A 20,361-nucleotide genomic window follows, 5' to 3' on the forward strand; every position below is an offset into this window, starting at 1 on the left:
AATTAGGCTGCAGATGACGGTGAGTGGCAGACGCCGGGCCTAGAGCTCCGGGTCTGACCGAGCAGAGCCGAACAGACCGAGCCCCTGGAATCGCCTGGGTCGCGGTTCCTGAGGTGACACGCGAGACTGGTTATTGGAATCCCCGGGCCCAGGCCGGAGCTGGCCAAGAGTGCCCACGGAGCTCCAAGTGAGCTCGCAGCGGGTAACGGGGGAAGGGGCGCCGCGGGCGGGGCGGGGGCGCGCAGTTAGAATGTTTTGATAGCGGGCGCGCGGAGGGGTGGCGCGCACGGGCGGCGGGGACGCGCGTGAGGTTGTCCGCTGTTGGGAACCGAGCCCTTGGCCTGAGGCCGGGCGACCCTGGGGCGCGTTGTGCTCAGGTCCCGGTGGCTGGGTGTAGGGAGGTAACCCAGTCCACCCGGGCGTCAGCTGTAGGTCGGGCTCTACCCCTCCAACATCTGCTGGAACCCCTAAGCCCAGGCCCTGCCTGCTGGGGATCCATGGGTCCTGGGTCTACATTGACCTGATGAGTGGTGAGTTCGCAGAGAGGCAGGGCTGCCACTAATCCAGGGAATCCCACTGGGGCGAGGTGGGGCCAGATCCACAGTCCCCAGGGTCTGCACTGACTTGGTGAACACCACCTTGTCCATGCCTGGCTCCAGGGACATAGGGAATCCACGCATTCACCCAGGATCTGGGGTTTACACTAACTTGGCCAGAAGCTATGTCTGGGTGCGAAGGAAACAGGTGAAGGGGTTGACCAGAAAGGTCCTTTTCAGATAACACTTCTATTTGGGGTTTTGTGGACCCTGGGGGCCATATCTAATTTTTTAAACTGAGATGGGGCAGTGGAGGAAAAATCTAGAGGGGCCCCCAGCCTCTGGCCAGTACTGACTCAGTCTCCACAGGGTCAATAAGTTGCTTCTGGGGATTCTAGAGGTGGATGAGTGACCCTCTATAGTACAGCCAAAGGAGATCTCACAGTCCTAGACTGGAAGGGGCCTTTTCCCCACTGCAGCCTCCCTGTCCTCCTCTTAGTGGAACTTGGGTGCATGGGAGGGTTGGTTTCTTTTCTGTCCCCATTCCCCACTCTCTGGGGCCTGACGCCTTCTCCTCCAGCAGCTGCCAAGCCAGGGCATCCAGGGCTGGAGTGGAGCAGACACTGTCCATGGAGCTGGTAGGGCCATGTGCTTATCTCAAATCTTTGTTTACAACATGCTTCCAAACTGCTAGTCTCTGGGGAGACCAGGGATTCCAGGAGGGGTAGGGGAGGGACCTTGCTTTCTATTGAATAGAAGATGAAATAGCCTGCTCCCCACCAAAGGAGCAGATTCTGGCTTCAGACCAGGGAAAGTCTCTGGGAATGACTGACCATGGTTAAGGGCATCCAGTCCCTAAGCTCACTACTCTCCTTGGGTTATTACTCTTGCTTTGCCTTTGAGCCAAGGAGACTGGTGGTGAAGACAAAACCCAAGGATTCTTTCTCACTCCTTCTGGCCTAGTAGACAGGGCAACAGGCAGGCAGCACCTGGGCCTGAACCAGTGTCTCTTTTTCTTCATCACTGGCAGGTGGACAAGGTGGACAGGGGGCTGCGGTGATGGCGCAGTTTGACACTGAATACCAGCGCCTGGAGGCATCCTATAGCGATTCCCCTCCAGGGGAGGAGGACCTGTTGGTGCATGTTGCTGAGGGAAGCAAGTGTGAGTTCTTGGGTACAACAGCCAGAGCTGAGCCAAGGGGGGAGTGGGTGGAGGAACATTGAGAGAGTGAGGGGCTTTTGTTCCTTCAGAGCTCTGACATCTCTGCTCCTGTGCCCACAGCACCTTGGCACCACATCGAAAACCTTGACCTCTTTTTCTCTCGAATATCCTTTGTGTCTTTGTGTTAGAGCTCTGGGACCCTTAGCCCTTCTCTGAGCCAGGTCACTGATGGGATGCAGGGGTGGGTTCAACTGGTCCCTGGAAGAAGAAATGAAGCCCATCCTGAGGCTGAAAGAGGCTAGTAAAATAATGATTATTAAAAATAATGATATGCCACATTTACCAAGAGCTACGTGCCTAGGTGCACTTTGTGGTGTTAATTTATAAGGAACTTTTCTAAGATGATCCACCTTTCTGATGGGATGTTAATAATCATAATAATTACTGTCTTTTGACTCATTCTTTGTCATTTCTGTGTTAAATACTTTGCATGCATTTTCTTATACCTAATAACTCTGTGAGACATGTTGCCATTCCACAGTTGACAAAAATTTAGAGAGGTTAAATAACTTGTATAAAGTCTAGACCTTCAGAGCCAGGAACTTAAGCTTAGGTGCATGACATCAAGGTCTAAATGTATAACTGTTGTCTTTACTGACCATCTTTTCTTAACAATTAACACGTTTATAATCTTCATCAGAAGAATGGCTTCACGTGTATGCTCATTGGGGAGATCTTTGAGCTCATGTAAGTATACAAAGGAATGAATGATGTCATGAAGGAATTCATCTATCTTTCCTTGCTCTAACCCTGACTCTGCTTGCCAAGATCTCACAGTCCTAGACTGGAAGGGGCCCAGGCTCCAAACTCTACAAGACCAGGTGTGATGCCAAAACTTATAGCTTCACCTCTTGCAAGAAGAGCTTTCCAGGTCCTGTCTCTTCTATGAAAAGAACTCACACCTTGATCATATCATCAGAGTTGCAGTGGATATGCCAGGTTCAGTCAGGATGTCTCAGAGGTAGCAGCCAGTTAAGAGCCTCTGTTCTACATTAGTTGTACCTTAGACCTGCTGCTGGGCACTGAGCCTTCTAAGGGGGAGGAGCCATACAGTGTTGCCAGAGGGGAAGGATCTGAGAAGCCGTTTCTCGATGAGAAAAGAGTTCACATCCCCAAAGAGCTTCTAACTACCATCCAAAGGGATCAGGGGCAAGATTCGAGAAACCATAGTTATAAAACCTTTGCAAGTTAAGTCTGGTGGTGGTGACAGATTATCATAAGGTGAGAAAGCAGAATGATTCTGTGGTGCCTGAAGCTAAGAGTAAAAAATAGGAGCCAATTTGGGCCTGAGAATGTCCCATGAGGTTGAACAGAGATAGCCTGTTAGGAGTTCATCACCTTTGATTTCCTGTCTTCTTTGGCTGCTTCCAAGCTCTCTCTTGTTCCACTTTATTTTACTGGTGCCTCTCTGATTCTCAGACTGCATCCCTCTTCCCGACTCCCTAGGCAGTTTCTCTTTGTGGTTGCCTTCACTACCTTCCTGGTTAGCTGTGTGGACTATGACATCCTATTTGCCAACAAGATGGTGAACCACAGTCTTCACCCTACTGAGCCCGTCAAGGTCACTCTGCCAGATGCCTTTTTGCCTGCCCAAGTCTGCAGTGCCAGGTGAGGCTGTAGGTGAGAAGGCACTGGGGTCTGCAATTCTTCTAGTAGGTAGGGAATGGAGTGGAGTATGAGGCAGCAACTTGTACCCCAGATGCAGACTCAGGCTCGGCCTAGTAGAATTTTTAGAATAGCAGAATGTCTCTAAGATTCATTCTTCAAGGACCACCCCACTTCACCTTCTCTGTCCCCATTAGGATACAGGAAAATGGCTCCCTTATTACCATTCTGGTCATTGCTGGTGTCTTCTGGATCCACCGACTTATCAAATTCATCTATAACATTTGCTGCTATTGGGAGATCCACTCCTTCTACCTGCATGCTCTGCGCATTCCCATGGTAAGATTGGCTTTGGATCATTAGCACCACAATGTAAGACATCATGGGAGGGATGAGGTGTATTCTGAGTATCACATGTCCATCCAGATTCATCATTGGCAGGTGTGCTAATCAGATTTCTATTACAGTTACAAAATACCTGAGATAATCAGCTTATAAAGAGAAAAGATTAGCTGGGCATGGTGGTACACATCTGTAATCCTAGCAACTCGGAAGGCTTAGGCAAGATGATTGCAAGTTCAAAACCACCTCAGCAATATAGCAAGGCCCTAAGCAACTTAGCAAGACCCTGTCTCAAAAAAAAAGGGCTGGGAATATGGCTCCATGGTTAAGCACTCCTGGGTTCAATCCCTAGAATGCAAAAGAGAGAGAGAAGGTTTATTTTATTCCACAATTCAGAGGTTTCAGTCTATGGTTGGTTGATCCAGCGGTTTGGGGGCCTATAGCAGGGAAGTACATCATGATGGGACACATGGTAGAAGATGCCTTTTCATCTCATGGCAGCCAGGAAGCAAAGAGAAAGTTAGGAGTCCCAAGTCCCAATATCCCCTTCCAGGGAATGCCCCTGATGACCTAATTTATTCCTATTAGGCCCTACTTCTTCAAGGTTCCACCACTTGCCAATAGTGCCACCAGCTAATGGGAGACCAAACCATTAACACATGGGTCTTTGGGGAACTCATTCTAGATCCAAACTAGAGCAATAGGTCAGTTAGTGTCTGATTAAAGGCTCTACTTGGCTAAACACATGACCCCCGAGCCACATCTATGCAGGGTAAGGGGTCGGGCTAACAACTCCCCCTTCCATACCTTGTTTCTTCCTCATCCCACCCTGCAGTCCGCCCTGCCCTATTGCACGTGGCAGGAAGTGCAGGCCCGGATTGTGCAGACCCAGAAAGAGCATCAAATCTGTATCCACAAGCGTGAGTTGACAGAGCTGGACATCTACCACCGCATCCTCCGTTTCCAGAACTACATGGTGGCACTGGTGAACAAATCCCTTCTCCCCCTGCGCTTCCGCCTGCCTGGCCTTGGAGAGGCTGTCTTCTTTACCCGTGGCCTCAAGTACAACTTTGAGCTGATCCTGTTCTGGGGACCTGGCTCTCTGTTTCTCAATGAATGGAGCCTCAAGGCTGAGTACAAACGTGGGGGACAACGGCTAGAGCTGGCTCAGCGCCTCAGCAACCGCATCCTGTGGATTGGCATTGCCAATTTCCTGCTCTGCCCCCTTATCCTCATCTGGCAGATCCTCTACGCCTTCTTCAGCTATGCTGAGGTGTTGAAGCGCGAGCCAGGGGCCCTGGGAGCACGCTGTTGGTCACTGTATGGCCGCTGCTACCTCCGCCACTTCAACGAGCTGGAGCATGAGCTACAATCCCGCCTCAATCGTGGCTACAAACCTGCCTCCAAATACATGAATTGCTTTTTGTCACCTCTGCTGACACTGCTGGCCAAGAATGGTGCCTTCTTTGCTGGCTCCATCCTGGCTGTGCTTATTGCCCTCACCATCTATGATGAAGATGTATTGGCTGTGGAGCATGTCCTCACCACCGTCACACTCCTGGGAGTCACAGTGACCGTGTGCAGGTGGGTCAGGGCAGCAGGTGGGAGCAAGCAGACTAACCTTCCAGGAAAGGTTTGCATCTCACCATGAGCTTGATCTCACTAGGTCCTTCATCCCAGACCAGCATATGGTGTTCTGCCCTGAGCAGCTGCTCCGTGTGATCCTCGCTCACATCCACTACATGCCTGACCACTGGCAGGGTAATGCCCACCGCTCGCAGACCCGGGACGAGTTTGCCCAGCTCTTCCAGTACAAGGCAGTGAGTGGAGTTGGAGTTAGGGCCTGCTAGAGACTTACTGGTAGCTTGGTGGTGAGGCCGAACTCCTTCCTGCTCTCTTATGACCTTGGTCCCTTTCCTTTTAGGTTTTCATCTTGGAGGAGTTGCTGAGCCCCATTGTCACACCCCTCATCCTTATTTTCTGCTTGCGCCCACGGGCCCTGGAGATTATAGACTTCTTCCGCAACTTCACCGTGGAGGTGGTTGGTGTTGGAGATACCTGCTCCTTTGCTCAGATGGATGTTCGCCAGCACGGTCACCCCCAGGTAGCAGGAGAGAAGAGGGGCAGGTGGACAGGGATGATGGCAGTACCTAGTGTCTTTGGACAAACTGCAAAAAGTCACCCTTTCTGAGCCAACAAAAAAGGCAGCTCTGCCTCTGGCCAGCCCTGCATCAGTACTTGATACTATTTAGGACACCACTTGGTAACCAGCAGCCTGGGCTGGATTTCAGCCCTGTTTTGCACTATTGACCAAATTCCCTTGAGAAAGGCACAACACAAGCAACTGACCCAGCATGTTGCTACCCTGGGGTGGGCATTAGGGTCTGAACAAGATATGACAATGCTTTATGGTCTCTGTCCTCCAGAAGGGCCTACCTTGCAAGAGGTACAGGTAGAGTGCCTATAAGAGGACAGGCTTGCTTACTATGTCTTCCCTATGCAGTGGCTATCTGGTGGGCAGACAGAAGCCTCAGTGTACCAGCAAGCTGAAGATGGAAAGACAGAGTTGTCACTCATGCACTTTGCTATCACCAACCCTGGCTGGCAGCCACCACGTGAGAGCACAGCCTTCCTAGGCTTCCTCAAGGAACAGGTTCAGCGGGATGGAGCAGCTGCTGGCCTTGCCCAAGGGGGTCTGCTCCCTGAGAATGCCCTTTTTACATCCATCCAGTCCTTACAATCCGAGTCTGAGGTATGTTCCTGGGGGACTGGGAGTCGGGGATTGAGGCTATGGCATGGAATGGAAGGTTTCCTTCTGTCTGTTTAGTCTAGGCCATTGGGCCATAAGGTATAGAATACTAGAGAACCTAGAAGCTTCTCCCCTGCTCTGAGAATTCTGCCCATCCTTTTTTTTTTCATAGCCCCTGAGCCTTATTGCAAATGTGGTAGCTGGCTCATCCTGCCGGGGCCCCCCACTGCCCAGAGACCTGCAGGGCTCCAGGCATAGAGCTGAAGTTGCCTCTGCCCTGCGCTCCTTCTCCCCTCTGCAGCCTGGGCAGGCTCCCACAGGCCGGGCTCCCAGCACCATGACAGGCTCTGGGTGAGTAGAAGTGGACCAAGAAGGGAGGGTATGATAGTAGTCCCAGCAACTTGTGTGGGTCTAAAGAGTGTTGATAACTAGGGCTGGGGATATAGCTCAGTGGTAGAGCACTTCCCTAGAGCACTGTGTGAGGACCTGGGTTCAATCCCTAGTACTGGGGACAAAAAAAAAAAAAAAAAATGCTGATAACTGTTGTCTGTCTGTGCTGGGAGGGACAGGGTGGATGCCCGGACAGCCAGCTCCGGAAGCAGCGTATGGGAAGGACAGCTGCAGAGCCTGGTGCTGTCAGAATACGCATCCACGGAGATGAGCCTGCATGCCCTCTATATGCACCAGGTGAGTGGGCAGCTGGAAAACAGAACAGGAGAAATCAGGCATGGGTTCCCATCCCTTCTCTGCAACTTACCTATTCTACAATCTCCATTCTCACATATACCATCTTAATACCATGTTAACCAAGCATACTTTCAGTGCCTTCAGTTACTTCTGCCTAGAGTTCATTCCCTGATATATCCAGATGCTCCCTTCTCCTCCTCCTGTTATTACCTCCTCCTGAGACTTTTCTCTGACTACTCTCAGTAAAAGCCTCCCTTACTGCCTTCCTGTTCTGTATTTCACCATGGCCTTTGGTACCATCTGATATACTGAATTTTTTCCTTATTTGTTTATTGTCTATACTCTGCCTAGCCACTACCATCACCAGTGTATAAACCAGGGGCTGCTGGCTTTGTCTATTTTGTTTACCACTATGTCCCAATACTTAAAAGAGTGCCTGACACTTAGACCCTTGATCAGTTTGTTCTTGAATCAAATGAATGGGTAAAATGGGAGTCCTTACCACCTATGCACAGGCTTTTCTAGGAGTCTGCTGAGAACAAACCTGTAGAGTATCAGGCATCTGGCATATACTACTATTAACACCATATGTGCCCTGGGTGAAGGATTCTAGGTGAAGGGGGTGCAAGTGGGAACTGGCTGATACCATGATGAAGGCAGCTGTTTCAGTACCCTCTGTCCCCTCAACTAATAAGCCCCTCACTTCTGCAGCTCCACAAGCAGCAGACCCAAGCTGAACCTGAGCGGCATGTGTGGCACCGCCGGGAAAGTGACGAGAGTGGAGAGAGTGCCCCTGAAGAGGGGGGAGAGGGCACCCGGGCCCCTCAACCTATCCCTCGCTCTGCCAGCTATCCCTGTGCTACACCCAGGCCTGGAGCACCCGAGACCACTGCCCTGCATGGGGGCTTCCAGAGGCGCTATGGGGGCATCACAGGTATCCATCTGGGGATATGGAAGGAGTAAGGTTGCAGGGAAGCGTAAGTTTTTAGGGGAGGAAAGAGATCAGAAGGATGGGGCCCAAAGAGGCCAGTCCTCCGAGCAGTCCTTGAACCCATCTCCTCTTTCCTGTTTGTGTTCTTATTTGTCTGTCCAGATCCTGGCACAGTGCCCCGGGCTCCCTCTCACTTTTCCCGCCTGCCCCTTGGAGGGTGGGCTGAAGATGGGCAGCCAGCATCAAGGCACCCGGAGCCTGTGCCCGAGGAGGGCTCTGAGGATGAGCTTCCCCCTCAGGTGCACAAGGTAAGAGCTGTAGGGCTTGAGAACCACTACCAGAAATAATAACTTCCAGGCTGAGGTGGCGGCTTCCCATGTGGAGGAATGTGTTCCCACTCCGTGCACCCTCCCCTCCAAGATATACTCCCCTTTTCTTACTCACCTGCTCTGAAGTCCAGGGCTTGCTTTTGCTTATCTTCTCAGGGAATCAAATTTCTTTTTCCTTTATATCTAGGCTCCCATGGTGCAGATATTTAAAACTATCTCCATTGCCAACCATTTTCTCTCCACAGGTATAGATAAGGCTGAGAAAGTCCTTATGTCCCAGGATGGAGGCCACCGCTGCCCTGCCATCCCATCCACTCACCATGGGAGGGCTCCTCTGAGTGTTGCCTGGCTCCACATGTGTGGTGTTTGTGTGTCTGTGCCTGGCCAAGGGAGGTGCCAACACTGGGCTTGCCACAGCCCCAGGAGAAGAATTTGTGGCCTAGGAACTGGGGGTGCACAGAACTCTAGCCTCAACCCCAGGACCCCCTTGGCTCAGAGTGTGGTGCTAGAAACTTATCCCCAGCCCAGCCCCAGTACTGCCACCTTTGCACCCACCCTTGCAAGTCTCCAGAGGGCTGCCTACCACAGAAGCTGCCAAGCAGGAAGAACCTGTGCCAACTGTGGAGTGGGGAGGTTGGGCCTGGACCCTTGACTCTTGCAGTCTACCCCCAGATGAGCAGCTCAGGCTGTGGCCCTTACCTCATCCCTAGTTCTCATCCAGTGCTACAGCCAGCTCACCTCTCTTCTGCTTCCTGCACATCACTGGCATGTGTGTGCTGCTTGCTCCCATTCTGTTCACTTGCTCCCCTTCCATTTGGCTTTTGCTTTGCATTGGAGTGGAGGCCCTAGCTCCCAGCTCCCCTCACTTTATCTTTTGACACTAAGAAAGGTTTCTAACTTGCAGGAGCAGTATGGAAATTCTTTGCTGCCCTCTGCAACTTTTAGGATGGGCCCCTGGGAGATGAGGCCTTCCTGGGCCCCCATTGCTGCTTATTGTATCCCTACCCCCTGCACATGGACCGGACAGGGCTGGAGTGTGACCTCAACCGTCTATATCCCAGCAAGAGAACTCTGGCCCCCATCACGCTGTTCCCTAGAGGGGAATGGAGGTGGGATGGCCTCGCCCTAGGCTTTGGGCTGCTGCATTGCATGCTGGGACTCAGCTCCTACCCTATGTTCTACCCTCACCCAACCCTGGTCTGCCGCAGCAGAGTGGTGATCTCTGCTGTCAGCGCTCACAGAGCGGGTGGGGACCGTGTACAGCTTGATGACCCTCAATAAAGAAGGGACTTTGACCTGGTCGTGGCTTATCTCGTGCAGCTAGCTCCTGGAAACAAGAGGAGTGGGGTGCGTGCGATTCCTCCTCCTCCCTGGAGACCAGGCAGGATTTGGTAGCAAGTGGGCCCAGGCCTCAGCTAGAATACACCGAGCTTGCCGACTAAGCTGAAGGGCTGCTTCTGACCCACAGTTCGGTGGAGGTCAAGGTCTGCGTCGGACTTGCGGTCAGATTTCCCGCCCTGAGCACGTGATCAAGTTGGCTCCGCCCCTCTGTTTTGCCCACCTCGCGTGCCTCGTTCTTCCCCCGCCCCCCGCCTCCAGAGACATTTGGCCAATAGGGACTCTGTATAGGGGATGGGGCGGGACGGGTGGGGGCCGCTGCGGTAGAGGGCGGTGCGAGTCTGACGTTGGGTTTTCCGTGCGCCAGCACTTGGCCGGAGGGTCCTGGGCTGCGGGCGGAGGGAGCACGGGCGGAGGCGGCGTACGTGCCCTGCGTGAGTACGGGGTGGCGGCGCGTGCGCGAAGCAAGTGGGCGGTGTGGCAGGGTCCATGTGCGACCATTCCCAAGACCCCCGCAGCTTCGCTCCGGGTGACTTCATGACCCAAGACACCCCGGCGTCCGTGCCTCTCCCTGAGCGGCCAGTCCGGTTCTCCGGTCCCACAGTGCTTGCAGGTTCGACCAGCAGCCACATATTGTCATGGTGATTGTGGGCAACTACTGTGAGGCCGAAGGGCCCGTGGGTCCGACCTGGACTCAGGGGGGCCTGAGTCCCTGCTTCTTCTTCACGCTCGTGTCCTCGACGCTGATGGCCCTTGGGACTCTGGCCTTGGTGCTGGCTCTTCCCTGCAAGCGTCGGGAGCGACTCGTTAACACGGACGCTTTGTCTTGGGGGACTGGTCCCCACATCGCTCCTTACGGGCTGCAGCTGCTTCTGGCCGCACTTCAGGTGGCACTGCCACTGGCTGGCCTGGTTGGCCGGGTGGGCACCGCCCGGGGGGCCCGGCTGCCAGGCTACCTGCTGCTGGCTTCTGTGCTGGAGAGTCTGGCCAGTGCCTTTGGCCTGTGGCTGCTTGTGAAGGAACGGAGCCAGGCACGGCAGAGTCTCGCAATGGGCGTCTGGATCAAGTTCAGGCACAGTCCTGCTCTCCTGCTTCTCTGGACGGTGGCGTTTGCAGCTGAGAACTTGGCCCTTGTGTCTTGGAACAACCCGCAGTGGTGGTGGGCAAGGGCAGACCAGGGTCAGCAGGTGAGGGACCTTGTGGAGAGAATGGGAAGCACTAATGGCAGGGCCTGGGAAGAAGTACTGCATGTGTGGACTTACTGGCTCCATACTTTAGGATGGCTCTTAAAAAAAGAAAGGAGTGACCGGTGCCTGTTGGGTGCTGATAGCCAGCTGGTGGGGCGTGCCTGTGCTGAGTCACTGTGGTTTTTTTGTTTTTTTTTTAAGCCTGTTAGGTGCTGGGCTCCTGAGGAGGGATCAGTGTTATGAGAAGTAGTCAACGATATTTTAGTGTCATTCACATTCTGTGCACATTTCATTTTAGGTTCAGTTTGGTCTGTGGGTCCTGAGATATGTGGTTTCTGGAGGGCTGTTTGTCCTGGGGCTCTGGGCCCCTGGACTTCGTCCCCAGTCCTACACCTTGCAGGTTATTGAAGAAGACCAAGATGTAGAAAGGAACCAGGTACACCTTGTTTCCTGAGTCCTGAGATGTGTGTGTGTTGTGTGCATGCGTGTATGCACTCTGGGTTTCCATCCCAGGGTCTCCTGAATGCTAAACATGCTCTACCACTGACCTACATCTCCAAGTCCTCTGAATCCAGGTGTCTATCTTTATTTAATTCCCTGTCATCATTCCCTCTCCCCATAAAGAGTTAGTTCTTTTCCCAAACATCAATTTGTGACCCAGTAGTAGCTTTCTAATCCCATAAGGGCTTGCTCAGACACTTGGGAGCTATATCCCCATACATTTTTCCATGGAACATTTTTGGCTAGTGAGTTTCTTTATCTCTGAGCTTCTCTCCTCTGTGTGTTATTCTCCTAGGCTGGATCGACAGACCAACAGTCTACTTGGCGAGACCTTGGCAGGAAGCTTCGCCTGTTGAGTGGCTACCTATGGCCTAAGGGGAGTCCAGCTCTGCAGCTGGTTGTACTCATCTGTCTGGGGCTCATGGGCTTGGACCGAGCACTCAATGTGTTGGTCCCCATCTTCTATAGAGACATTGGTGAGGGGGAGAAGGAATACAGCTTAGACTGCTGGTTCTTCCTTGGACTGGTGGATGAGGTGGCTCTTACCTAGGGAGATGGGACAGAGGGAGGTGGGACAGTGGGAGCTAGGTGGTCAGAAAAGGACAGCTTGGGGCAGTTTTGCCTGAAGCAAATCCCAGGTACCCAAGTGACCTTTTTTTCCATAGTGAACTTGCTGACTAAGAATGCCCCTTGGAGTTCCCTGGCCTGGACTGTTACCACCTATGTCTTCCTCAAGTTCCTCCAGGGTGGTGGCACTGGGAGTACAGGTGTGTGGGACCCTGCACTCATCCTGGTTGGCATCAATCCCTCCCACAGGCATTCCCATACCCCTGTGCCTCATTGAGGATTCCTTTCCCAGGTCCCTCTTGCTTTTAGACCTTTCATATCTTAGTGTTGGGCTGACATCCCTCAGCCTCAAGCCCTATTGAGGCTTCCCTGCTCCCTAGGCTTTGTGAGCAACCTGCGCACATTCCTGTGGATCCGGGTGCAGCAGTTCACATCGCGGCGTGTGGAGCTACGCCTCTTCTCCCACTTGCACGAGTTATCACTGCGTTGGCACCTGAGTCGCCGCACTGGGGAGGTGCTGAGGATTGTTGACCGGGGCACATCCAGTGTCACAGGGTTGCTCAGGTGCCACACGAGTGGAAAGGGCATTGGGAGGGTGGGACCCTGAAGCAGGGGTAGAGGAGCTATCAGAATAGACCTTGCCTGAGCTGCTACCCCTCTCACTTGGTTTATGTTTTGTTTTATAAATCATAAGGGTGATATATACACTGCTGTCATAATAACTTAATGCAGACAAGAAGAGATCTCAGTTATATCTGTGCAGATTCACAGAATTAATATACTGTGGAAAATTTTCCTAAATCAGGTTTTTAGGACATAGGTGTTGTTCTTAGAGTTCCTTTAACAAAACCTCATGGGGGTATATTTTCATCCATGCATGAAGATCTCCGCTACTCACCATAACTGATAACTTTATAGAGAATTCTGTGATTTGGGCATGCCATGGTTTATTTAGCTGTGTATCTCTTGAAAGACATTTAGATTGATTCCAGTCTGTTGCTATTGAAAACAAAACACTACACTAAAACTCCTAGAGGTAGAGTTGCTGGGTGTAAGCCACCAACCTTTTGTCGCTTGACTTGCCCTCTTAGCTACCTGGTGTTCAACATCATCCCCACGCTGGCCGACATCATCATTGGCATCATCTACTTCAGCATGTTCTTCAATGCCTGGTTTGGCCTCATTGTGTTTCTGTGCATGAGTCTTTACCTCAGTGAGTACAGCTGGGTGAAACCATCTCTCTGAACTATCTAGGGCTTCCTTGGCATGAGCATCACTACCCACTTTGGGGAGGCTGAGGATTGATGGACTTGATTAGGATATGGCTCCTCCTGGCATGGTGGGCAGGTTTCCTGCTCTGTCACATTGAAGCTTAATTCACCCTAGATAAAGGACCAGGGAGGGACATCCTTGTCACATTAGGTCCCTCCAGTGGCCTCAGGTCAAGGAGAAACTCATTTATGCAGTAAGATGCATTTTGCCTTTACCTCAAGACGTTTTCCACTCATAGGCCTTTGAGTAAGCTGCAAAGATATCTTAGATGAAGCTCCTCTCCTCAGCAAGCTTAAGGCTCTCTTCCTCTTGAGTCTGGGTCCCAGGGCCCTAGTGTAGGTTTACTATGTATGGCAGGTAGTGGACATCAATGCTTAGTCTTTGTTGTTGAGGATGATGACTTATTCTCCCTGCCCCTTACCCTGTCACCCTCCAGTCCTGACTATCGTGGTCACTGAGTGGAGAACTAAGTTTCGCCGTGCCATGAACACACAGGAAAATGCCACGCGGGCACGAGCAGTGGACTCTCTGCTAAACTTCGAGACAGTAAGGGAGGCCTCAGGGCCAGTGATGAGGCACAGAAATGTGGAGGAGGGTGGCTAAGACCACTGGGGTGATGAGAACCTAGGGTTAGTGATATTTGGAATCAGGAAGGGGGATTAGGAATCTGGATGAGTGACCTGAGCGCTGTGTGCTGTTTGACTTCATCAGGTGAAGTACTACAACGCTGAGGGTTATGAAGTGGAGCGCTACCAAGAGGCCATCATAAAGTATCAGGTGAGGATGTGAGGTATGGCCTCCTAAGAGCAGCAGGCTGGTCATCTGGGTATTGTCAGGGCTGAGAGTAGTATAGTCCAGGTGGTGAGATCAAAAGTTGGGATTTGATGATGGTCAGCGTGTATTTGACATTCCTCACTCCTGTGTCATTACCTTCAGGGTTTGGAGTGGAAGTCAAGCGCTTCACTGGTTTTACTGAATCAGACCCAGAACTTGGTTATTGGACTTGGTCTCCTTGCTGGCTCCCTCCTTTGTGCATACTTTGTCAGTGAGCAGAAGCTACAGGTGAGGCAGAATCTGGAATAAGAGAATGGGGTCAGGGAAGAGAGGGGCCTGGGGCCTGTGTCTGAGCCTCCAGGCCCTGAATGGGAAATGGGCAGGGCAACAGGAAGAGCAGCCTGCAGACCCCCTATAACTTGTCGGCTTCCCTGGGTCTCCACAGGTTGGGGACTTTGTGCTCTTTGGCACTTACATCATCCAACTATACATGCCCCTCAACTGGTTTGGCACCTATTACAGGTAATTGCTGGCTCTTACCTGTTTGATGTGTGTGTTGCTATTTCCCAGCTCCTCAGAGGAACCCCAACCCTCACCCTTCTTGCAGGATGATCCAGACCAACTTCATTGACATGGAGAACATGTTTGACCTGCTGAAAGAGGAGACAGAAGTGAGTAGAGAGAGGAGTGGGGCTTTGTTGGGTTGTTTCTTGTGTCTGGAGAGTTTTTCATTGGCTGCACTCTGCCAGGTGAAGGACCTTCCTGGAGCAGGGCCCCTTCACTTTCAAAAGGGCCAGATTGAGTTTGAGAATGTGCACTTCAGCTATGCTAATGGGTAAGCCCTCCTCTTTTGCCTTCTTTCCTTTCCCCTAATCCATTTGCACACTGCCTTCCTGCCCCTGGTCCTGCTCTGAACCTTGGCTTTGCAGCTTACCACTACCAAGGAAGAGAGTCTAGGTGGAGAAGGGCAGCACCCAGTAGTGGCTCTAGTAATTGGAATAGCCTGCTGACCCCTCCCATACTTCTCTGCAGGCGGGAGACCCTGCAGGACGTGTCCTTCACTGTGATGCCTGGACAGACACTGGCCCTGGTAAGAAGACACCCAGCCACTTGGCCCATACTTCTTGAGCTTCTCTCATTCAGTGCCTGTGGCTCATGACCCGGACTAGGAATGAATGTGATAGACTTCATGGGTTTTGGTTGCCTGTTGGAGCCTTAAAAGACCTGAGTGGACCTGAGTGTTTCCCTGTGTTTTCAATGCAACAGGTGGGCCCATCTGGGGCAGGGAAGAGCACAATTTTGCGCCTTCTGTTTCGTTTCTATGACATTAATTCTGGCTGTATCCGAATAGATGGGCAGGACATTTCACAGGTAAGGTTGCTGGGGACAAGACCATAATTTAGAGGCCTATGTATAGAATACATGATACACATCTTCTTTAGTGGTCCAGGAAAGCAAAACAGTGGCAGCATATTTATTTCTATGGATGGAGAGAGGTGGAGATGGTGAATGATTTGCCCACCCAGCTAGCATTGGCAGTGGTGATGGCAGGATTCCAATCTTGGACCTCTTAGCCCTTGTGCTTCCTGCCATCCCATTCTACATCCCAGGCCTAGGGGATCTCACAGGGTGTGATATATAGTCTTTTGGCCCCAGGTGACCCAGACCTCTCTCCGATCCCACATTGGAGTTGTGCCCCAGGATACTGTCCTCTTCAATGACACTATTGCCAACAACATCCGTTATGGCCGTGTCACAGCAGGGAACAACGAGGTAGAGGCTGCTGCACAGGCTGCAGGCATCCATGATGCTATCATGACATTCCCTGAAGGTGAGGTATCTCTGCAGAGTCCCCTCCCCTGCCCAGTGTAGTCCTCTTAATGCTTCTGATCTCTGATTACAGATACTAAGTTTATTATATGTGACTTGAGGGAGGTGGGCATATCCACAGGGTACGAGACCCAGGTGGGTGAGCGGGGACTGAAGCTAAGCGGTGGGGAGAAGCAGCGAGTTGCCATCGCTCGCACCATTCTCAAAGCTCCAGACATCATTCTGCTGGATGAGGTGAGGCCCCAGCACCCTTCTTCCCTCTGTTCTCCCTCTCTGTGCCCAAGCCACTTCTGCTAGGCATTTTCCCACCTGCCATAGGCATCACCCATCTGTTTCACCAAAACCCTTTATGGTTCTCAAGCCCAAACTCTTTATTTCCTGAGCCTCAGTAGCAAGCAGTTTGCATCCTCCTCCCATTGGGATCTTTGGGTGGCAGGGACATTTTACCCAGACCCTCTCTGTAGGCAACTTCAGCCCTGGATACATCTAATGAGAGGGCCATCCAGGCTTCTCTGGCCAAAGTGTGCGCCAACCGCACCACCATCGTGGTGGCACACAGGTACAGGACTACCAGACCTGGGTGGCTGGCAGTGTGGGCCACTTCTGGTGCAGTGGCAGATAACTGATCTCTGACTTTTTAGGCTTTCCACTGTGGTCAATGCTGATCAGATCCTTGTCATTAAAGATGGCTGCATCGTGGAGAGAGGACGGTGGGTGAGACCCACAGGATGAACAGGGGAGGGGCTTCTGGGGGGGGGGGTCCCTTGCCTGTCACCTTTTTCCTCTCATCCCACTTTCTCTACAGTGAAACTTACGGTTGGTGCTTACACTTGCTTCCTCACCCCAGGCATGAGGCACTATTGTCCCGAGGCGGGGTATATGCTGATATGTGGCAGCTGCAGCAACAGGGACAAGAAGCCTCTGAAGACACTAAGCCCCAGACCATGGCACAGTGACAAAAGTTGTGGTTTCTTCCCTCTCACACACTAACTCAGGGGAATAAGATGTGTCCCTTTTCCCTGGCTTATTTCATCCTAGTCAGGGGTTTGGTGCTAGCTGTTATGAGGGAAAGGGGCCTTTTAGAAAAGCACTTTTTGGGAAAATAAATGTGTGGAATGTGCGAGATCACTGTGGCTTTGTCTGTGGGGAATTGTGAGGGACCTCTGTTCTTAAGTCAACAGAGCATTTCTGACATTTACTATCTTGGTTAGAGAAGGAAAAGACACACATCACTTGGATATCTTATTAACTGCCAAGGTCTTTATTCTTTCCAGGCCCCTCCCTGCCCACTACCTATGTGGGGCAGCCCCCAGGCAAGGGGATGACATGATGAAGGGGGCTGAGAGTGGGGCTTGGCTAGCACCCACCAAGGGCCCAAACAGAAAATGGTTCTCAGTTACTGTCTTCCTGCAGCAGAAGAGCTAGCAGGACCTTTCATAGGCTCAGCTCAGCAAGCCTTCTGGTGCTCCTGGGAGCTGCCTCCACCTCACTTCTGCTTCTCTCTGCACTCCAGGTTACTGTGCGCCTCTTCTCTCTGTGTACCCTGGAGGTGTGAGGGCCACAGTCCTTCTCAGCTGAGCCTCCCTCCCCAAGCCCAGGACCCTAGCACAGGCTGCAGTTGGACGGCTTCAAGCTGCGGCTCTGCGTCTGGAGCAAGGAGAGGGAGGAGGAGGAGGAGAGAGGGTACAAAAGTCAAAGAAAAGAGGAAAGGCCTCATTTCAGAACTTAGCACGGGCTGGGGTCACACTGAAAGCAAAAGGATAACCATCATCCCAGCACTCTCCAGCACTTGGAGGAATACCCCCTAGACACAGTTTCTTACTCCTTACTAGCTCAGGGCCTCATATTTATCACACTATCCTCATACCTGCTGCCGTTGGTATTCTGCCTCACTGGCAGATAGTGCTTGAGCTAAAGCCAAGTCTTCTTCCTCCTGAGAACTAAGAGAAACAACTTGAGTTGGATGACAGTAATATCTAAAATTCAATCATCCAGTCTGCTAGGCATCATGGTGCTGAGCACCTCTAGGTATTACTGCAGTCTTCATAGCTATCCAGGATGGATGCCAGTATTGTCCCCATTGTATAAAGGCAATGAAAGAACTGGTCAAAAGTTATCTTGAGCCCAAGTTCTTATTATCTTGTATTGAGTCAGAGAGGTCTCTCCTCCCTCCAGACTGAACCCTTGCCTATGTCCTACTCTCTCTCTTTCACCAGAGTAGATAGATACCTTGGGATTTGGGGTTTGGTCTCTGCCAGAGATAGTTCCAGGGCACGTTGCAGAGCCTCATCCTCACTCTACAAAGGAAGATATAAGACAAGTTTCCTTGGACATTACTCTCTACCTGGGTTTGCTTCTGTCCAACTTTGCCCAACTCACCAAGCCATTCTGCAAAGTAATCACTGGAGGGATTGTCCGGGACGGAGATTGGGTTGTGGCTCTATGGCAGACAAATAAGAGGCTGAGATTAGAGATATGAAGGGGAAAAAGGGGAGGGGAGAAATGGGCAAGCCTACCTGCTGGGAGAAGTAGAGGAAGGTAAGGTCCGACTTGGGCTAGGAATGGTGCTTGCAGAAGAAGCCAGACCTTGTGATCTGGAAATGGCAGCAAGTCTGTAGGGAAGACAGTCTTGGCATGCCTCTAAGAACATGCCTTACCCAGGAAGTCAGAAAATGAGTTCCTCTAGTTTGAAAAAGAAGCTAAAAGATTCCCTTGGCCAATGAGGACAGGGTTGAAGCTTCCCAATTTGTAGTAATAGAGATCGAATCAGTTTAACAATTACCCTGCCTTGCTGGTTGGGTGCCCCTCCCAAGAGCAATCATGGTCCAGTGGGTGTCGGTGCTTGATGCAGAAGTTTCGGCCACAGCGCTCACAGGTCAGTTTCATCATCTCCCGCTGCCGGCAGCCAGAGCGTTCACACTTGTTGGTGAAGATCTGAGGTGAGTTGGAAAAGTTTAAGTCTGAGATTCTACCCCTTCTCCAGCCCCATTACTGGAGTTCACTGTTTAGATTTGCAGGCACTGGTAATCCCAGCTGGATCACGATTGACCCTTCAATCACTGACCTTGCGTTTTTGCTGTGCTGGATCAGAGCGACAGTCTCTGTCGATGTGCTCTCCCACAGCCCGGTCAGGGGGCTCCCCTCTGGCCACAGGCACAGGTACATTACACAGGGGACACACAGGTACCTGGATATCCTATAGTCAAGGGGCAGGAGTCAGTCTGTGGCCCACTACCAGTGCAACAAATCTCTGATCCTGAAAGAACTTTGATATATGCCCCCACTAGTGCACAAGAAAACCCAATGTTCCCCAGTATTGAGCCTCAAAAAGACAATAACAGGGAAAATGTGGGGCAGATTCTGGAGATTCTGAATGCATTCACCATCTGCCCCCTCTCACCCTCATGATCGCCCCCTCACCTTTTGGTAAGCGGATCCACAGTGATGCTGGGCATAGGCCACGTGGTCTGCACAGAAGATGCCTGAGCAGGCATCGCACTTGAGCGGCAGAAAATCTGCAGGAAGTGGATCGGATTGTAGGTCTAGCAGGACCTGGCTGTCCTTTCTTCTCACTCAAGGCTGCCACTCGGGAAGAAAAACGCCACCCTATTGGCAACACACTGCACCCCTTGCCTAGTCCACTACCTTTTGCCACGCCCCCTAGCCACCGCCCCCAACTTCGAGCTCCGCCCTTCTCTGACATTGCCAGCCCCGTACCCCTCCCTTCTCACCCCACCTGCAGTCCCAAGCCCTTTTCTGCTCCGCCCACCTCCCCGCGCGCTCCGCCTCTCACCCAAGCGCTGACAGCTCGGCTCGGAACAGTGAGCCCCAAGGTCCGGGAACTCCATTGCCGGGCCGGGCGGAGCCTGCCGGGGTAAGAAGCGAGGGCTGAGCTTCCCTAGGATCCTCACTCCGGATCGGGACCACCACCCTGCACTCAGGAGGGGGCTCCCGGTCCCGCCCCTTCCTCTCCCCCTCCCAGCCTGCGTTACCAGAGCCTCTGGACTGCCGGTCCACCGCTCCCACTCTTCCTTGGGCGCGCGCGGGCGCGATGACGTCATCACGCAGTGCGGCCCGCGTCCGGCCCGCGCAGTCTCAGGGCAGAGTCGGGAGAAACCCATCAGAGCCCCGCCTCTCGCCCTGCAGGTCTAGGAGTTGGGTTCCAGTCTGAGGTCCGTGGGTTGCCGCACACCGGTCTGGGATCCTGAGCTCTGCCATAACTCCGGGAAGGATCTTTCTCAGTCCTCAGGGATGAGCGGAAGGAACGGTGACGGCGAGGACAAATGCTCTTTTGGGGACAAGGGCTGGCTGGGATAGTCTGGAATCAGGCTTTTCACAATTTGGTCTCTGGCCAGATTCTCATTCCACGCCCTCCCGCTGGCCAAATCATTCATGTCCAAGGTTTACCTACTCTTCAGGAGCTAATAGCTCTCATAATTCTTTGCAGTGCAGATCCCTCTCCAGAACTACAGATCCCTCCTCCAGGTCTAA

At 52.3% G+C, this 20,361-nt stretch overlaps 3 protein-coding genes across 12 annotated transcripts; 2 read left to right on the plus strand and 1 right to left on the minus strand.

Annotated features, from left to right (window-relative positions):
• Nucleotides 1–24: 24 nt before the first annotated feature.
• Nucleotides 25–9,701, plus strand: Atg9a (autophagy related 9A). 7 transcript variants are annotated; one of them, XM_076866764.2, is made up of 16 exons: nucleotides 25–202; nucleotides 1,117–1,174; nucleotides 1,567–1,698; nucleotides 1,819–1,862; nucleotides 2,381–2,445; nucleotides 3,205–3,366; nucleotides 3,561–3,702; nucleotides 4,541–5,289; nucleotides 5,372–5,525; nucleotides 5,630–5,809; nucleotides 6,209–6,457; nucleotides 6,627–6,805; nucleotides 7,024–7,141; nucleotides 7,853–8,075; nucleotides 8,235–8,380; nucleotides 8,647–9,701. In XM_076866764.2, exons 3-16 carry the CDS (start codon nucleotides 1,596–1,598, stop codon nucleotides 8,650–8,652), a joined length of 2,520 nt encoding a protein of 839 aa, XP_076722879.1. In that variant the 5' UTR covers nucleotides 25–202; nucleotides 1,117–1,174; nucleotides 1,567–1,595; the 3' UTR covers nucleotides 8,653–9,701. The 7 variants fall into 7 exon arrangements, with proteins under 7 accessions (XP_076722879.1, XP_076722880.1, XP_076722881.1 ...); XM_076866765.2 differs by having other exon boundaries at nucleotides 1,120–1,174; XM_076866766.2 differs by having other exon boundaries at nucleotides 25–187.
• Nucleotides 9,702–9,779: 78 nt separating this feature from the next.
• Nucleotides 9,780–16,995, plus strand: Abcb6 (ATP binding cassette subfamily B member 6 (LAN blood group)). Of its 3 annotated transcripts, XM_076866761.2 has the most exons (19): nucleotides 9,780–10,926; nucleotides 11,225–11,362; nucleotides 11,723–11,903; nucleotides 12,093–12,194; nucleotides 12,375–12,558; nucleotides 13,086–13,207; nucleotides 13,703–13,812; nucleotides 13,978–14,043; nucleotides 14,203–14,328; nucleotides 14,486–14,562; nucleotides 14,648–14,711; nucleotides 14,790–14,875; nucleotides 15,073–15,130; nucleotides 15,307–15,411; nucleotides 15,697–15,871; nucleotides 15,992–16,104; nucleotides 16,335–16,429; nucleotides 16,512–16,580; nucleotides 16,718–16,995. In XM_076866761.2, exons 1-19 carry the CDS (start codon nucleotides 10,378–10,380, stop codon nucleotides 16,824–16,826), a joined length of 2,529 nt encoding a protein of 842 aa, XP_076722876.1. In that variant the 5' UTR covers nucleotides 9,780–10,377; the 3' UTR covers nucleotides 16,827–16,995. The 3 variants fall into 3 exon arrangements, with proteins under 3 accessions (XP_076722876.1, XP_076722877.1, XP_076722878.1); XM_076866762.2 differs by lacking the exon at nucleotides 11,225–11,362; XM_076866763.2 differs by lacking the exons at nucleotides 16,335–16,429; nucleotides 16,512–16,580; nucleotides 16,718–16,995 and having other exon boundaries at nucleotides 15,972–16,104.
• A 117-nt stretch (nucleotides 16,996–17,112) lies between these two features.
• Nucleotides 17,113–19,924, minus strand: Zfand2b (zinc finger AN1-type containing 2B). Of its 2 annotated transcripts, none has more exons than XM_076865960.1 (10): nucleotides 19,863–19,924; nucleotides 19,664–19,736; nucleotides 19,291–19,385; nucleotides 18,935–19,066; nucleotides 18,653–18,804; nucleotides 18,387–18,482; nucleotides 18,250–18,310; nucleotides 18,100–18,167; nucleotides 17,738–17,810; nucleotides 17,113–17,413 (listed from the first exon to the last, which is right to left on the minus strand). In XM_076865960.1, exons 2-10 carry the CDS (start codon nucleotides 19,716–19,718, stop codon nucleotides 17,357–17,359), a joined length of 789 nt encoding a protein of 262 aa, XP_076722075.1. In that variant the 5' UTR covers nucleotides 19,719–19,736; nucleotides 19,863–19,924; the 3' UTR covers nucleotides 17,113–17,356. The 2 variants fall into 2 exon arrangements, with proteins under 2 accessions (XP_076722075.1, XP_076722076.1); XM_076865961.1 differs by having other exon boundaries at nucleotides 17,113–17,517.
• Nucleotides 19,925–20,361: the final 437 nt, after the last annotated feature.

This window comes from Callospermophilus lateralis, chromosome 9, assembly GCF_048772815.1.
Source record: "Callospermophilus lateralis isolate mCalLat2 chromosome 9, mCalLat2.hap1, whole genome shotgun sequence".
NCBI lineage: Eukaryota > Metazoa > Chordata > Mammalia > Rodentia > Sciuridae > Callospermophilus > Callospermophilus lateralis.

Excerpts from the sequence above, each read along its gene's own strand:
- Atg9a (XM_076866764.2), top strand. The coding sequence starts at position 1,596 with ATGGCGCAGTTTGACACTGAATACCAGCGCCTGGAGGCATCCTATAGC. Across the intron at positions 1,863-2,380 it reads TTGACCTCTTTTTCTCTCGA|GTTTATAATCTTCATCAGAA; the intron begins ATATCCTTTGTG and ends AACAATTAACAC. Across the intron at positions 5,290-5,371 it reads GTCACAGTGACCGTGTGCAG|GTCCTTCATCCCAGACCAGC; the intron begins GTGGGTCAGGGC and ends TGATCTCACTAG.
- Abcb6 (XM_076866761.2), top strand. The coding sequence starts at position 10,378 with ATGGTGATTGTGGGCAACTACTGTGAGGCCGAAGGGCCCGTGGGTCCG. Across the intron at positions 15,131-15,306 it reads CTGGACAGACACTGGCCCTG|GTGGGCCCATCTGGGGCAGG; the intron begins GTAAGAAGACAC and ends TCAATGCAACAG. Across the intron at positions 15,412-15,696 it reads ATGGGCAGGACATTTCACAG|GTGACCCAGACCTCTCTCCG; the intron begins GTAAGGTTGCTG and ends TTTTGGCCCCAG.
- Zfand2b (XM_076865960.1), bottom strand. The coding sequence starts at position 19,718 with ATGGAGTTCCCGGACCTTGGGGCTCACTGTTCCGAGCCGAGCTGTCAG. Across the intron at positions 18,168-18,249 it reads TTACTTTGCAGAATGGCTTG|AGTGAGGATGAGGCTCTGCA; the intron begins GTGAGTTGGGCA and ends CTTCCTTTGTAG. Across the intron at positions 17,414-17,737 it reads CAGAATACCAACGGCAGCAG|GGTACACAGAGAGAAGAGGC; the intron begins GTATGAGGATAG and ends TCACACCTCCAG.